At 44.6% G+C, this 15139-nt stretch overlaps 1 protein-coding gene across 5 annotated transcripts in view; it reads left to right on the top strand.

The window, feature by feature from the left end:
• The window catches only part of ldb1a (LIM domain binding 1a), a 130743-nt gene extending 117779 nt beyond the window's left edge, over window positions 1-12964 (top strand). For 4 of the 5 annotated variants that reach the window (XM_068053179.1, XM_068053177.1, XM_068053175.1 and 1 more), the window contains 5 exons: window positions 1211-1333; window positions 4878-4961; window positions 7784-7907; window positions 9580-9728; window positions 11201-12964. In XM_068053179.1, the coding sequence (XP_067909280.1) occupies window positions 1211-1333; window positions 4878-4961; window positions 7784-7907; window positions 9580-9728; window positions 11201-11431 (711 nt within the window). In that variant the 3' untranslated portion in view covers window positions 11432-12964. The remainder of the gene's footprint in view (window positions 1-1210; window positions 1334-4877; window positions 4962-7783; window positions 7908-9579; window positions 9729-11200) is intronic. The other variant, XM_068053178.1, reaches the window with a different exon arrangement.
• Window positions 12965-15139: the final 2175 nt, after the last annotated feature.

Genomic DNA, 15139 nt, shown 5'->3' with positions numbered 1-15139 from the left:
TCCATCTGTTCCTGCACCCCCTTTAGACTTGTACCCTTTATTTTATATTGTCTTTTCATGTTCTTCCTACCAAAATGAATCACTTCACATTTGTCCGCATTGAACTTCATCTGCCATTTGTCCACCCGTTCCACCAGCTTGTCTATGTTCTTTTGAATTTCTATACTATCCTCCTCACAGTTCACAATGCTTTCAAGTTTTGTATCGTCTGCAAATTTTGAAACTGTGCCCAAACACCAAGGTCTAAGTCATTAATATATATCAGGAAAAGCAAGGATCCCAACACTGACCCCTGTGGAACTACACTACATACCTTCCTCCAGCCCAAAAACATTCATTAACCACTACTCTCTGTTTCCAGTAACTCAGCCAATTTTGTTGCTACAATACCTTTCATTCCATGAGCTGTAACTTTGCTTACAAGTCTGTTGTGTGGCACTGTATCAGTTGCCTTTTGGAAGTCCATGTACACCACATCAACTGCATTGCCCTCATCAACCCTCTCTGCTGCCCCTTCAAAAAAACTCCAGCAAATTAGTTAAACACGATTTTCCACAAACTATTCCATGCTAGCTTTCCTTAATTAACCTGCATTTGTTCAAGTGACTATTGCCCTGGGGTTTTCAGCAATTAAAGGTTAATTTCCTGGACACTGCTGCAAGCAACTCGGGAGACAAAAATCATAGAGGCATTAAAAAAGACATTTCTTTGAACACTTTTCCCCATTTACAATATAAACAAAATAAACTACTTGAACAGGTTGGAGTTGGAGGCAAGAAGTCATGTGATGAAACCTCTAGCCAGTTGGCAACTCTACTTACATCCAATAAACAAAGAAACCCCATCAAGTGGAGCTGGAGTCAAACCCTGGTCCTATAGTTGAATTTGCAGAGGTGGGTTTTTTTGTGGCTGAGGGGGATTTTGTGGCAATGTGCCATCTTTGCAGGCCAACAATGGCACAAAGTTTAACAGGGTTTGTTCAAGGTGAAGGCCCACCACTACCTTCTCAAGAGCAACTTGGGATGGGCAATAAATGCCAGATGACATCACATCCTGAGAATGGAAAAAATGAGGGTGGGGTGTGTTAACAGATTTGTAATGAAGGTGGGATATGTGAGTTATAACTGAGGTGAGGTCCAGTAGAGTGTTAGATCTGACACATATAATGATGTACCATTGCTATTTATCTTGCCAATGGTTGTGTTGTTAGGTGTGCGTGGAGGGACGATTATATCTGGAGTTCATGTTTGATGATATGATGAGGATTAAGACCTGGCATTTTAACATCCGGCAGCACCGTGAGCTGATCCCACGCAGCATCCTCGCTATGAACGTGAGTATTTTCTTCCCGAACCTGGACTCCTCCTTCACCCACTCAGATCTGTAAACTTTGGTGCATTTTCTCAGCAGACTGTTACACTGGAGCACTCGATGTTAATGCTGGGCAGCTGAAATGAGCAAGTGTTCAACTGTCCAACCCGAACATCCCTCACCTTAACAAGCACTAAAACCCACAAGAAAACTTCCTTCACCGATTTGGTTGCTCTAGTTCCAGTTCAAATACTTTGAGCGAGAGGGGCCAATCTTTATTTTTTTTTTAATTTTCCCATTGGTCTCAGTGATCTGTTTCTGTCATAAATGAATGAAGTAATTGATTTGGTAGAGGGGTGAAAAGTTTTGATTTAATGGATTCACTCAGATTCAGTGCTATCATTGTGGTTTGTGTCTTTGGAATGCTTACACTTTGAAAATTCCCTTAAAATTAATATTTCATGGAAAAATTCTTATCATATTTAATGTGTGACGTAACCTCCATAAATGGAACACTACATCATCAATTTATTCTATTATGTTCAACCCTGAGGCAGGTGGAGTTGAGGTCGAAGATCAGTCATGATCTTATTGAATGGTGGAGCAGGCTCAAGGGGCTGTACGGCCTACTCCTGCTCCTATTTCTTGTGTTTTTGAGTCCTAAACCATTCTCTCGAATTTGGAGATGCTTGAGCCACTTATTAGGGAAGCAGTAGCTGGGGTGGTTTCGTATTCGCTTCCTCACGGTTTTTGTCTTCGGAGGACCTTCTCCGAGGTAGACTATAAACAGGGCTAAAGATTCCTCTACCTTTCACAATGGCAGGGAGCCACTTACACCCATCAGACTCATATGCCCCCACTGGATGTCAACCTAGTATTCAGAGCCGGTGTCCGCTCACCTGGGCTGTCTGGAGTAGGGTCCAAACCTAACTTTGAATTCAGAGGCGGTAATGCTACCCTTGAGCCAGGGGTCACTTTATCTGCATGTGAAATTCCTCCTTGAATATCAACCCAGTATTTGGAGACCATATTCTAGTTTCCACTCATTGGCATTATCTGACTCAGAGGTGGGAAGGCTTCCACTGTGTAAGAGGCTCGCTCCCGTATGATTACTAAAAGTGTAAAATTCTTCCTGGTCGTAGTACAAGCTGACTTTTCAAAGTGATAGGCCATTGATGCCTAAGGTGTGTCACCTTTGATGATACAGGTCACTAAGGATGAATAATTAACACCGCCTGCCCCCACCCCTCCCCCCACCAACCACCAAAAACCACAAACTCACACTTTGAAAATAAACCCTTGACTCTGCTCTGAGTTTCTTGGAACCTGGGAGAATCTGAGGTTTTGTATTAATACATTAATAATTTATGGGGAGATGGTGACGTAGTGGTAATGACTAAACTAGTAGTCCAGAGGCCCAGGCTAATGCCCTGGGGACATGGGTTCAAATTCCACCATGGTAGCTGGTGGAATTTAAATTCAATTAACTAATTGAATTAATTAATCCGAGGGATAGGCCAAATAATTATAGGCCGGTCAGTCTGACCTTGATGGTGGGTAAATTGTTAGAATCTATTCTGAGGGACAGGATAAACTTTTTTTTAAATTCATTTATGGGATGTGGGCGTCACTGGCCAGGCCAGCATTTATTGCCCATCCCTAATTGCCCTTGAGAAGGTGGCAGTGAGCTGCCAACTGAGTGGCTTGCTAGGCCATTTCAGAGGGCATGTGGGTCTGGAGTCACATGTAGGCCGGACCAGGTAAGGACAGCAGATTTCCTTCCCTAAAGGACATTAGTGAACGAGATGGGTTTTTACAACAATCGACAATGGTTTCATGGCCATCATTAGACTAGCTTTTTAATTCCAGATTTTATTAATTGAATTCAAATTCCACCTTCTGCTGTGATGGGATTTGAACCCTTGTCCCCAGAGCAATACCCTGCATCTCTGGGTTACTAGTCCAGTGACAATACCACTACGCCACCGCCTCCCCTAACTGTCACTTAGAAAGGTACGAATTAATCAGGGATAGTCAGCATGGATTTGTTAAGGGAAGGTCATGTCTTACTAACTTGATTGAATTTTTTGAGGAAGTAACAAGGATTGATGAGGATAGTGCAGTGGATGTGGTCTACATGGATTTTAGTAAGGCAAGGTCCCACATGGCAGACTAGTCAGCAAAATGAAAGCCCATGGGATACAGGGGAATGTGGCAGGTTGGATCCAGAATTGGCTCAGGGACAGGAAACAAAATGTAGTAGGCGACAGATGTTTTTGTGAATGGAAAGCTGCTCCCAGTGGCGTTCCACAGGGCTCAGTGTTGGGTGCCTTGTTGTTTGTGGTGTATATTAATGATTTGGACTTAAATGTGGGAGGCATGATTGGGAAATTTGCTGACGACACAAAAATTGGTCATGTGATAGTGAAGAGGATAGCTGTAGACTCCAGAAAGATATCAATGGTTTGGTTGAGTGGGCGGAAAAGTAGCAAATGGAATTCAATCCAGATAAGTGTGAGGTAATGCATTTGGGGAGGGCAAAGAAACGAGGGAATACACAATAAACGGGAGGGATAGAAGAAGTGAGAGGCCTTGGAGTGCATGTCCACAGGTCCCTGAAAGTGGCAGGACAGGTAGATAGAGTGGTGAAGAAGGCATATGGAATGCTTTCCTTTACTGGCCGAGGTATAGAATACAAAAGCAGGGACGTAATGCTGGAACTGTATAAAATGCTGGTTAGGACACAGCTGGAGTATTGCGTACAGTTCTGGTCACCACATTACAGGAAGGACATAATTGCTCTGGAGAGAGTACAGAGGAGATTTACAAGAATGTTGCCAGGGCTTGAAGGTTGCAGCTATGAGGAAAGATTGGATAGGCTAGGGTTGTTTTCCTTAGAACAGAGGAAGCTGAGGGGTGACTGAATTAAGGTGTACAAAATTATGAGGGGCTTAGATAGACAGGAGGGACCTGTTCCCCCTGGCGGAGAGGTCAATTACCGGGGGCACAGATTTAACGTGATTGGTCGAAGGATTAGAGGGGACACGAGGAAAACATTTTCACCCAGAGGGTGGGGTGTGTCTGGAATTCACTACCAGGAACGGTGGTGGAGGCAGAAACCCTCAATTCTTTTAATGGGTACCTGGACCTGCACCTGTAGTGCTGTAACCGGCAAGGCTATGGACCAGGTGCTGGAAGGTGGGATTAAATTGGGCGGCTAGTTGTTTCGCCTGGCACGGACACGCCGGGCTGAATGGCCTCCTTCTGTGCCGTAATTTTTCTATGGTTCTAATAAAAATCAGGAATTGGAAGCTAGTCTCAGTAATGGTGCCATGAAACTATCATCGATTGCCGTAAAAGCCCATCTGGTTCACTAATGTCCTTTTGGGAAGGAAATCTGCCATCCTTACCTGGTCTGGCCGACATGTGACTCCAGAACCACAGCAAAGTGGTTGACTCTTAACTGTCCTCTATGATGGCCTTGCCAACAATGCCCACATCCTGTGAAAGAATAAAAAAGCCTCACCAACCTGCTCATTGATCTGTATTCCTTGTTTTTCTAACAGTCCCAGGACCCACAGATGCTGGATCAGCTGTCAAAGAACATCACGAGATGTGGCCTGTCCAACTCTACACTCAACTACCTCCGAGTAAGGGCACTTTAAAGTAAAGCGTCCTGGTTTAAAAATCTACTAGGAAGAAACAAGGCATCGCAGTCTCTTGGCAACACTTTAATCCATATTAATTACTAAATACTACATGTTCTTTTGAAGTTTTGATTGAAAGAATATTTCATCTGAGTTAATTTATCTTAAAATTATTTGCCACTTCCAATTTTGCCAGATTTCATGGGTGCTAGTAGTCCTGGGTACTTCCTCAAAATGTGAACCCTGGACAGTGTGGAGCTAGCCAGCTCATGGAAGGCACTACAGTTCGATGCAGCTACTGATGGTAGCTACAGGAGAACACATCCCTGATGGAACAGGTCCTTTTGATTTCCTCCTGTAATCTTAGCCACTGCTCAAATCCAATGCAGTTCTCCCTCTGTTATGGATGAGAGAATGCCAGGGAATCCTGTTATAAGACTGCTGTATCACGTCATGCTAAAGGGGTCCAGTCCCAACCTTAGCTTTCTTTTGAACAGAAAGTGGCAGATTTTATTTGTTTATTGGAAAATTTGTTGAGCACTGTGCTAACTGCGATATCCTACAGCAAGGGTTGCCAAACGGTGGCCCTGAGCTTTAGGCCTCAGAGCCCAGGAAGCTCAGCTCCATATTTACTTATACTTTTCACTTGTTTGAATCTGGGGGTCTGGAAGTGTGGAATGGACTGACCTCAGTGCACCTATCTCATTGCTGGGAAGAGTAGTGCAGTTTATGGGACTAGACTTGCACCCTGGAGGTCATGAGTTCAGAGCCCACCATGGACAAATTATGAACATACGAATTAGAAGCAGAAGTAGGCCATTCGGCCCCTCTAGCATGCTCCGCCATTCAATAAGATCATGTCTAACTTGTTTGTGTCTCGAATTCCACACTTCCATCTACCTCCAATAACCTTTCATTCCCATAGAAACATAATTATGAAATTGAATTTCATAAATCTGGTAATTTTGTGGCTTGGCACCAGGAAGAAATGACTATGTTGGATTATCATTTAAAAAGAAATAAAATATCCTGCTGGGAGAGGACTTATCTCATGTACAGGTAACTCTGGTCACACAGTCCCACATGATTTAAAATATTCATTCCTGGGATGTGAGCGTCGCTGGCAAGGCCAGCATTTATTGCCCATCCCTAATTGACCTTGAGGAGTTGGTGGTGAGCTGTCATCTTGAACCGCTACAGTCCATGAAGTGTAGGTGCACCCACAGTGCTGTTAACTAGGGAGTTCTTGGATCTTGACCCACTGGTGTTGAAAAAACGGCCGATATATGTCCACCTGGGCTCTGAGGTAGCCGAGACAACCACCCACTTTACACAAATTAAGAAATCGGAATATCAGAATCTGTTACTATCAGCAACTTGAAATACGTGCAATTAACAAGGTTTATTTAGATTTTATATGTGACCTCAAGGTTTCAAGGTAGAAAAGACAAAAAAAAGTGGATTCCCTTGCTCTGAGACTAATAACAATTTATTTTAATTTTTTCTTGGGATGTGACAACATTTATTGCCCATCCCTGGATTATTGCAGTCCTACAGTGCTTTTTTTAATCATTCTTCGGGATGTGGGTGTCACTAGCAAGTCTGGCTTTAATTACCCATCCTTTGAGGATTCTGGAGCAGACCCTGGTGTTTGGACTCAGTGCAGTGAACTAATTCCTTTATCAGTTCGTAATGTAGTAATGAGTTGTTACCTTTTTTACAACATTTTCCACATTTAGTGGTGGGGATTCTGGTTGATTTGCACTAGCTCCTAGTGTTGCAGGAAAACTTCCCTGCGTTGCTTGGGCAATGGAGCAATAGACTTGGGAGATGCAACATTAGGAGTTCCAGTGACGTAATAGCTGATTCAGAATCCTAATAGGATAGATGGAAAACTTGTAAGGTTTACATGAAGTAAGATGTTTTACAACAAAGTTTACACTATCTGAAGTGCTAGAATATATGTCTTTGGGTTTTTGTCATACTCCTACTGCATTGAAACATTTCCCTATTTGATTTTGGGTAGAATTTGATATTTGATGTTTCCTGAGTGTAAAACGGGGAGACACTGACCAATATTGGCCTCAGATGATTTTCAGGCATCTTAAAGAACTATTTGGTCCTTTGTATATGCTAATGAGGGGTCTAACCAGCAGAATTCACTCTTGTTGAGCAGAGCAATATCCAGGTCTGGTTCTCTCAGGTTTCGGTGGAATTGCTGCAGCCGACACCAAAATGCAAATTTTTTTTTCATTTTACCTTTCTGTGGAGCCGGGTGGAGCAGGAGCAATGAGCCGGGCTCCTCAGCACTCCTGAAGACTGCTGCCAGCTGCAATCATCCTTCTTCATGTTCTTCTCCCACATACCAGACGGCCACTGCTGGTGAGCCAAATGACCCAAATTCTATCAGACTGCAGGTGGCAACTGCTTCTGGAGGCAGAACATGTGTCAGCAGCTCACCCCGATTAACATGAGGCCCAATTTAGGGTGAGCCTTGTTTAGACCCAGGTTAGATACAAGCTGGTCATCAGAACTGCAGACCAAAACAAATATTTACCCTTTTAGAGACTTGGGAAGACCTGAGATGGCAAGTCACAATGTCTGGAAAGAAAGAGTCTGTACATCTCCCATGGTAGAATACCAATGTCGTGTACATGCTTCTGTGCACCAAGATGCATAACTGGTTCTTCTCCTCTTTGTCTCCTTATGTCCCTCCTTTATCCAATGCTGCTTCTTATTCATCAACCCCTCTTCCCCCTCCTCCAAACTCATCCTTTCCTCTTCATGCTTTCCCTTGCTCCCTCCTCCTCCTCACCCTCTGGCAGCTCTGTGTTATTTTAGAGCCAATGCAGGAGCTGATGTCCAGGCATAAAACCTACAGCTTAAGCCCCAGGGACTGCCTCAAGACATGCCTGTTTCAGAAGTGGCAGCGGATGGTTGCACCCCCTGGTAAGTGCATGAGAGGCTTTATGACTCTTTAGTTTCTGCGTGTCTGCAACAGCGAAAGCAAATGAGAAAAATGTTTATACATAAAAAAAAACTCCATGCAGGAAGAAACTGGACCTTGTTGCACTCCTTTAGCGGACATTACAAGGGCCAATTTTAGGGACCAACTGCCTGCACCTGAAGGACCTCCAAAAGATTGGATCTGGCTATTTTTCATGTGTCCCTGGCGGCACAGTGGCGCAGTGGTTAGCACCGCAGCCTCACAGCTCCAGCGACCCGGGTTCAATTCTGGGTACTGCCTGTGTGGAGTTTGCAAGTTCTCCCTGTGTCTGCGTGGGTTTCCTCCGGGTGCTCCGGTTTCCTCCCGCATGCCAAAGACTTGCAGGTTGATAGGTAAATTGGCCATTATAAATTGACCCTAGTATAGGTAGGTGGTAGGGAAATATAGGGACAGGTGGGGATGTGGTAGGAATATGGAATTAATGTAGGGTTAGTATAAATGGGTGGTTGATGGTCGGCACAGACTCGGTGGGCCGAAGGTTCTGTTTCAGTGCTGTATCTCTAAACTAAACTAAACTAAGTGTTAGCATCCATACCCTCACCTTACATATTATAAATGAGAGGCCTAGTGCCTGTTTTATGTCCCCTTTCTGAAATTGGTCTGCAACTGTGACTGTCTACAAAAAGTAAAACATTTTAAAACTCGTTCCTGTGGAGCCAGAAGGAGCTGGAGTGCTCCCCTGACCCCCTCAGCACTTGTGATCAGTGCCTCAGCCCCGCCCACAGTTGCTGCTCCAGCTGTCATCCCTTGACTTACTGTCACCGGCAAGGAAAGGGTCCTTACCTTTGTCTTTTCAAAATGGATGAGGTGAGTGTGGAGGCTCATAAGGCACCGACAGTTTGCCCAAATAATGGTAATGAGGCTCCAAGCCCAATTCTGGGCCAGCCTATTGTCCATCCCATAGTTTAAAGAACAGTAGTTCCCCAGATGCCTCAGTGAGTAGCTGAGTGATAGACCATAAAGATACTTGGTTCAATTCTTGATGAGCTCGTACTATAACTGATGTCTGTATGCTCGGGGGGTGGGAGGGGGAGGAAGCACAAGCATCCTGCCCCTATGAGCCCTGCTGGACATCTGTGCCTGTGCCTGTCAATATCAGGTGTAATATCCATGCAGACTGGTGACATTAAAGATCAACACTCACATGATTAATGACACTAAGACATGCTGCTACAAGGTGACTGGCACCAGTGGAACAGTGCAACAGAAATAATTCAATGCCTTCTGGAGCAGGTTATCAGAGAAAAGTGGTGAGGAATAAAACACTTATGTATATTTACCCCAGTGGATATATACACTCCATTCAGCTCAATTACTATGAAAAACAGACTAAAGGGTCCTGGGTTCTCAAAGAGACCCCAGGTTTGCTGATGTGGAAGTAGAAAATTATCACTGGCAGTGAGTTCTGCATCTGACATGCATTGGACCTGCCCTGGCAGTGAGTGTTGACTTTGGTTTGGTTCCATTCGTCAAAACAAGCATCTCTCAGTGTGATAAATGAAAACTGACTCAAGATGGGGTGGTTAGTTGGGTAGACATACCTGTTAGACAGCTTTATGACATTCTAATAAAATTACTCATTGTTCCTTGATAACTGATTTCTTGTTTTGGCAGCTGAACCAGCCAGACAGGCACCAAGCAAACGCAGGAAAAGGAAAATGTCAGGGGGCAGCACCATCAGCAGTGGCCCAAACTCCAACACCAACAGCAACAGCAAAAAGAAGAGTCCGGCCAGTAGTTTTGCGCTGTCCAGTCAGGTACCTGTAAGCATCCACGTTTCTTTGCCCTTCACTCACTGAACCATACAAGGACTGGAAATCACCAGATTTTCCACTCTCTTTCTGGGAAATTTTCTTTGGATTTAATGTTGTTATCACTTTGCTTCACTCTTTCCACCCAGTGTCAGCTTTGAACACTGATCTGATGACCCACTGGCACTCCCTGGTCTGGGCTGACCACTCAGGCACCTCACCCAAGGGCATAATGGTGGGACTGTGTGCCCACAGAACCACACCCAGCGACAGTCAACACCTTCAGGAGCTAGGGAGGAGCGGTGGGTGGGCGGTGGTTGTGGCCTTAAATCCGAGGAAAATAATAAATAGAAAAGACTTGGCTTATCAGATGCATTGGTGATTGACCTCAGATCCACAAGTCACCCAATGGGATGGGTTTCTGACCATCTGGGTTTGCTGGAGTGAATTGGAAAGTCGATCTACGGAGGGATGGAGAATGTCCAGCAGGCCTGGTCACATCTCAAGCTAATTATAGGGTGGTACTGACAGGGACTTGGGAGTAGGTTGTCCACCTCCCTTCTTGACAGTGTTGTGTGCATGGGTGGTGGGGGAGGGGGTCATGAAGGGTTGAGGAAAATGTATCTTAATGATGGGGAGAACACACTAACAAATTGGCAAATGGGTTCTAACCCTACAGTCAATGTGTGGACTCGTGTAAAAACTATAGGCAAAATATTTCTCTGTGTCAGTGTATCTAGGTGTGTGTCTGGAGTTATGTGTGTGTCTGGGTTGAGTTTGACTGTCTGTGTTTTGAATGTTTACACCCATATGCCTGTATGCCTCGAATTTAAAATTCTCATTCTTGTGTTCAAATTCTTACATGGCCTTTCCCCCGTACTATCTCAGCCCAACAATCCTCTTGAGATCTCTGCATTCCTCCAGTTCTGACCTCTTGTGCATCCCCGATTTATATTGCCCCAGCATTGGCAGATGTTCCTTCAGCTGCTTAGGGAATTCCCTCCCTAAATTTCTCCACTTTGCCACATCCAAAAGTACATCACAAGAGCTTAAAAGACAAAAATTGGCATTCAGCCACATAAGGGAGTATTAGGACAGGCGACCAAAATCTTATTCAAAGGGTAGGTTTCAAACAGTGCCTGGAAATCCTTTCCTAAACCTCTCTGCATCTCTACCTTCCATCCAACCATCACCGCCGCCCCTACCCCCCACCACCTCCCCCACACCCCAAGCTACCTCTTTTGACTAAGTGTTTGGTCACCTGTCCTAATGTTGCCTTATGTGGGCTCAGTGTCAATTTTTTTTCTGATTTGCCCTCCTGTGAAGCACCTTGGGATTTTTTTTATTATATTAAAGGCGCTATATAAATGCAAGTCACTGTTGTGTTCAGGTGTTTCTGTGCATGTGCATGTTTGTATGGGTCTGTCTGTCTATCCTGTCGTGAGTTGTTCTTTAAATGAGCTGAGGTCACCTCCCTGTTACAGGACGTGATGGTGGTGGGTGAGCCCACCCTGATGGGGGGCGAGTTTGGCGACGAGGACGAGCGGCTCATCACACGGTTGGAGAACACGCAGTACGATGCGACCAATGGCATCGACGATGAGGACAGCTTCAACAACTCACCTGCGCTGGGGGCCAACAGCCCCTGGAACAGCAAGCCCCCATCAAGCCAAGAGAGCAAGTCGGAGAACCCAACATCGCAGGCCTCACAGTAAAGATGTACAGAACGTCCGGCGCTCGTTCCAAAACCCAAAATAAATCTACCTGTCAAAGTAACCACAAGTGGAGGTACTGGGGGCTGGTTTGTCACTGTGCAACCAACTTGTGCAGCCAATAACGCAAGCATCAATCATTGGTCTCTCCTTCCCAATCTATCATTAATTATTGGATATAATACCCGCTTCTATTTTTTTTTAGCTCCTACAAAGTATTTTCCTCTAACTCTCTCTTTTTAAAATAAAGTGTTAAAAAAAAAGTTGCTGCTGAGAAGATTTGAAGCCTGCCCCAATTCTAGCTCCTTTCCGCTCCTGCTAAGTGCTCTCTCACTTTAGCTCTGAGCAGGAAAATAAATTGCTGTTCTAGAAGGTTCCACAGCTGGCGCAATGGGCAAATGGGCCCTCTGTGTGGTACTGAGCTGTATGGACCAGGATGTTCCAAAATTCATTCTCCTGGACTATGCTGCATTAGCTGATTTCAGCAGGAGCAAGAATATTGTTGGGAGGGGGGCGGGGGGAGGTGGTGGTGTAGCTACAGCTGGTCTCAGCTAGGGGTCCAGCTCCTGATCACTATCTGGTGACACATTACAGCAAAAGTACCCATGCATGGATGTTGGGTGAAGACGGGGCTGTGATGCCCATGTGGTTGAATAGCACACCGTCACTCACTGTCATAGATCGCATGAAGAATGGAACACATGGACGGGCAGCAGGTGCCAATGGGACTGTAAGAGACAGTAAGAAGGGGACAAACACTGGGGATGGGGGAAGGGGAGGGTGGTGATTATTGGCATCCAGATTTTCTGTTTCTTCCCCAACTCAAAAGACTGCTATAGACCGCACCCCCACAGTACCTCCTTAAAGAAAGTTATCAAGACAGAAGTCTACAGTAACATGCATCTGAATTCACAAAGCCCCTGCATTTTACAGCAGCGATGGACTCCACGGCACAAGGGCCTGCATATTCTTTCAAGGGATATTGGTGATTTTATTGCATGGTTTTCAAACAACATTTAAGCTTTTTTTTGCTAGATGACACTCTCCAAAGCTTCAGAAATTTTATTCAGTAAGTAGCTGAGTTATGCAGACCAGGCAGGTCCCAGGTGTCACCTCTGGGCCAAGCTGAGATTGGCATCTTGCCTAGGGCGATGCCAGGGGTGCTACACTTGGCCTTAGCACCCCTGGGTTGGAGGTAAAAAACACCTGGTCCTGATTGGTATCCAGCGATTCGTACTGGAAACTGTACCTGTGCAAATGTTATGTACGGACAGGATCGGTCTTGGCTGTGATAGCTCCCTCAGTTAAAAACCCAGCTACCACTCACTGTCTTGGCACATATGTGAAGACTGGTTACCAAGATGAGGTGTCAGAGACCCCTGCAAGTTCTGACTTATGTTGACAGGTCTTCTGCTGCTTTCTGTTGATATTTCAGATTTCAACACATAACAGATTTTTCCTTTCAATTGTCAGTCTTTGGCAGTACTTGAACATTATCCTCTGTGAGGTAGGTATCTTGTCTAGCTTTGTTTTAATCCAAGATGCCTCTCACGGTTTGGAGCACATAATATTTCCAAATCTGCTCTTTAACCAACGTAACATAAATAAACTTATTCTCTTTTTAACATGCATTGTGAAACTGGTCAAGGATCACACAAGTTCCTGACCTGATTTGACAGGGACCTCAAAGTAAATCCAGTGTTGTGGATCCTGTGAGCTGGGATCTGGGACCTCACAGTGAATCCAGTTTTGTGGATCCTGCGCACTGGGATCCCAAAGTGCTACTCGGTAAAGTGCAGTACTTCTACACACTCTTGGGGAGATCGCTCAGTCTTGACTCCAGCCTGCACTTGAATACTCTGGGCTTAAAGAAAAAAGAACTTGCATTTATATAGCGCGTTTCACAACCTCAAGATGTTCCAAAGAGTTTCACAGCCAGTTAAGTACTTTAGAAGTGTAATCACTGTTGAAATTTAGGAAAGTAAGTCCCAATGGTTGGAGAATATGCAGGTCTATATTGGACAAAATTAATCTCTACCTATGTGGATTTCTGAGTACATATACAAAAGAAAGAAATACTGAAGATCTGAAATAAATCCAGGAAATGCAGGAAGTATGCAGCAGATTTAGCAGAAAGTACAAGTTAAGGTTTTAGATACAGACTCTTCAGAATCCAGTTTCTGGAGTGGAGTTTTATTGGATTCTGAGGAAGGATCCACACCTGAAACATTAATCTGCCTTTCCTCTTTACAGACACTGACAGACCTGCAGTTTGTCTCCAGTGTCTTTTTATTTCTGTGTACCGGTCTAAATGCATTCCAAGTGGGACAGTTTTCAAACCAGTCCTGAACCCTCGTACTGTGGATCCAGTTGAGTCATGTCAGTGCTGTAATCTTGCTTGATTCGGTCGGCAGTGTCGTAGAGATGAAACTTGGAAAAGAGTTTGCAAACCCACACAGTGGGGCTACTTTTATGACGGGACTGAGGGCGATGGGCGGGGTCTCCGGCAGGTGAGATTTTGTGCCAGGGAATACTGCATTATCCTGCTTACCTGTAAAATGTTGGGAGGAGCAACCGCTAAGCTCAGGTGATTTGTATCTCACAATGGTTCTGAACTCTGGTGTGCCTGCCCTGTGGTGAGTTAGCCGACCTCAGCATAGAGCATGTCACCTTAGGAGCCCAGCATTCCTGGGTTTGGGAAGGGAAATCAACAGGGGTCATCTTCGGGACACTGTGAACCTGTGGCCTGTCGATTTGCCCCATATCTATCTCTGATCGGTGTGCGTCAGAGGAACTGTAATGGACATTCAGCAAAATAATTCACTCATAGATTCAAAATTTAGGGATCGCCGCAAAGACTTTAAAAATCCGTACTGAACTACTGGCTGGTGTTGACACGTTTCAAAATCAATCAATAAATCAATCCTGTGCCATTGGATTGTATTAATGACCTTGGGGGGGGGGGGGGGGGGTTGAGGGGGGAGGGGTGCTTAACTGCACAAACTATAGATTTGGACAGTCACCAAGCACAGTATGCATGCACAAACTCTGACCAGACCACTGTCAGTCGGTCTTGCCCACACTCCCCACCACTACCCCTACAAGGGGATCTAGCTTCTGAAATATGTATATCTTTAATAGCACCTTTTTAAAAGGCTTTTTTGGAGTTGAAGTTTTGCCTGAGTGAATTTTACCTGCCACATCTAACCCCTGGTACCTCTTTGAACAGAGAGAGCGAGACAGAGACAGAAAATTCTTGGCTGCTTGACATGATTTTCTACTTGGCTGTAAATCTGTAGAGAGACAGTAAAAATATAAGATGCACATTGTCTTGTTTTATACAGCAAAAGAAATCTGGAAAAAAAATTAAAAAGGTGGAATGCTGAACAATTTCCCCTCAGAATTGTTTGTAATGTTTTTTAATGTTATCTCGTGTCGGGGAAATGTGTTTTATTTTCTTTGTTTTGAAGCCTTTCCTCGTTCCGTGCATCTCTGCTTGTATATTAAACGCTAGTACTTAACAATCTGTATTGCTGTCATTAAACGTATTGTAAAGCTTACAACAAATGCCTCTGGAATTTTCTTTTCCTCTTTAGAGCGATTAGAAAAAACGAGGGTGCACAGAACTAGATGGAGCCTCATCACTTGGGTTGGAAATTGATTGCAAGATAGACAAAATGTAGGGATAACAGGAATATTATCTGATTGCGG

The sequence above is a fragment of the Heterodontus francisci genome, chromosome 20, assembly GCF_036365525.1.
Source record: "Heterodontus francisci isolate sHetFra1 chromosome 20, sHetFra1.hap1, whole genome shotgun sequence".
In the NCBI taxonomy this organism is placed as follows: domain Eukaryota; kingdom Metazoa; phylum Chordata; class Chondrichthyes; order Heterodontiformes; family Heterodontidae; genus Heterodontus; species Heterodontus francisci.
The sequence above is the reverse complement of the archived record's forward strand: the minus strand, read 5'-3'. Positions and strand labels throughout refer to the sequence as shown.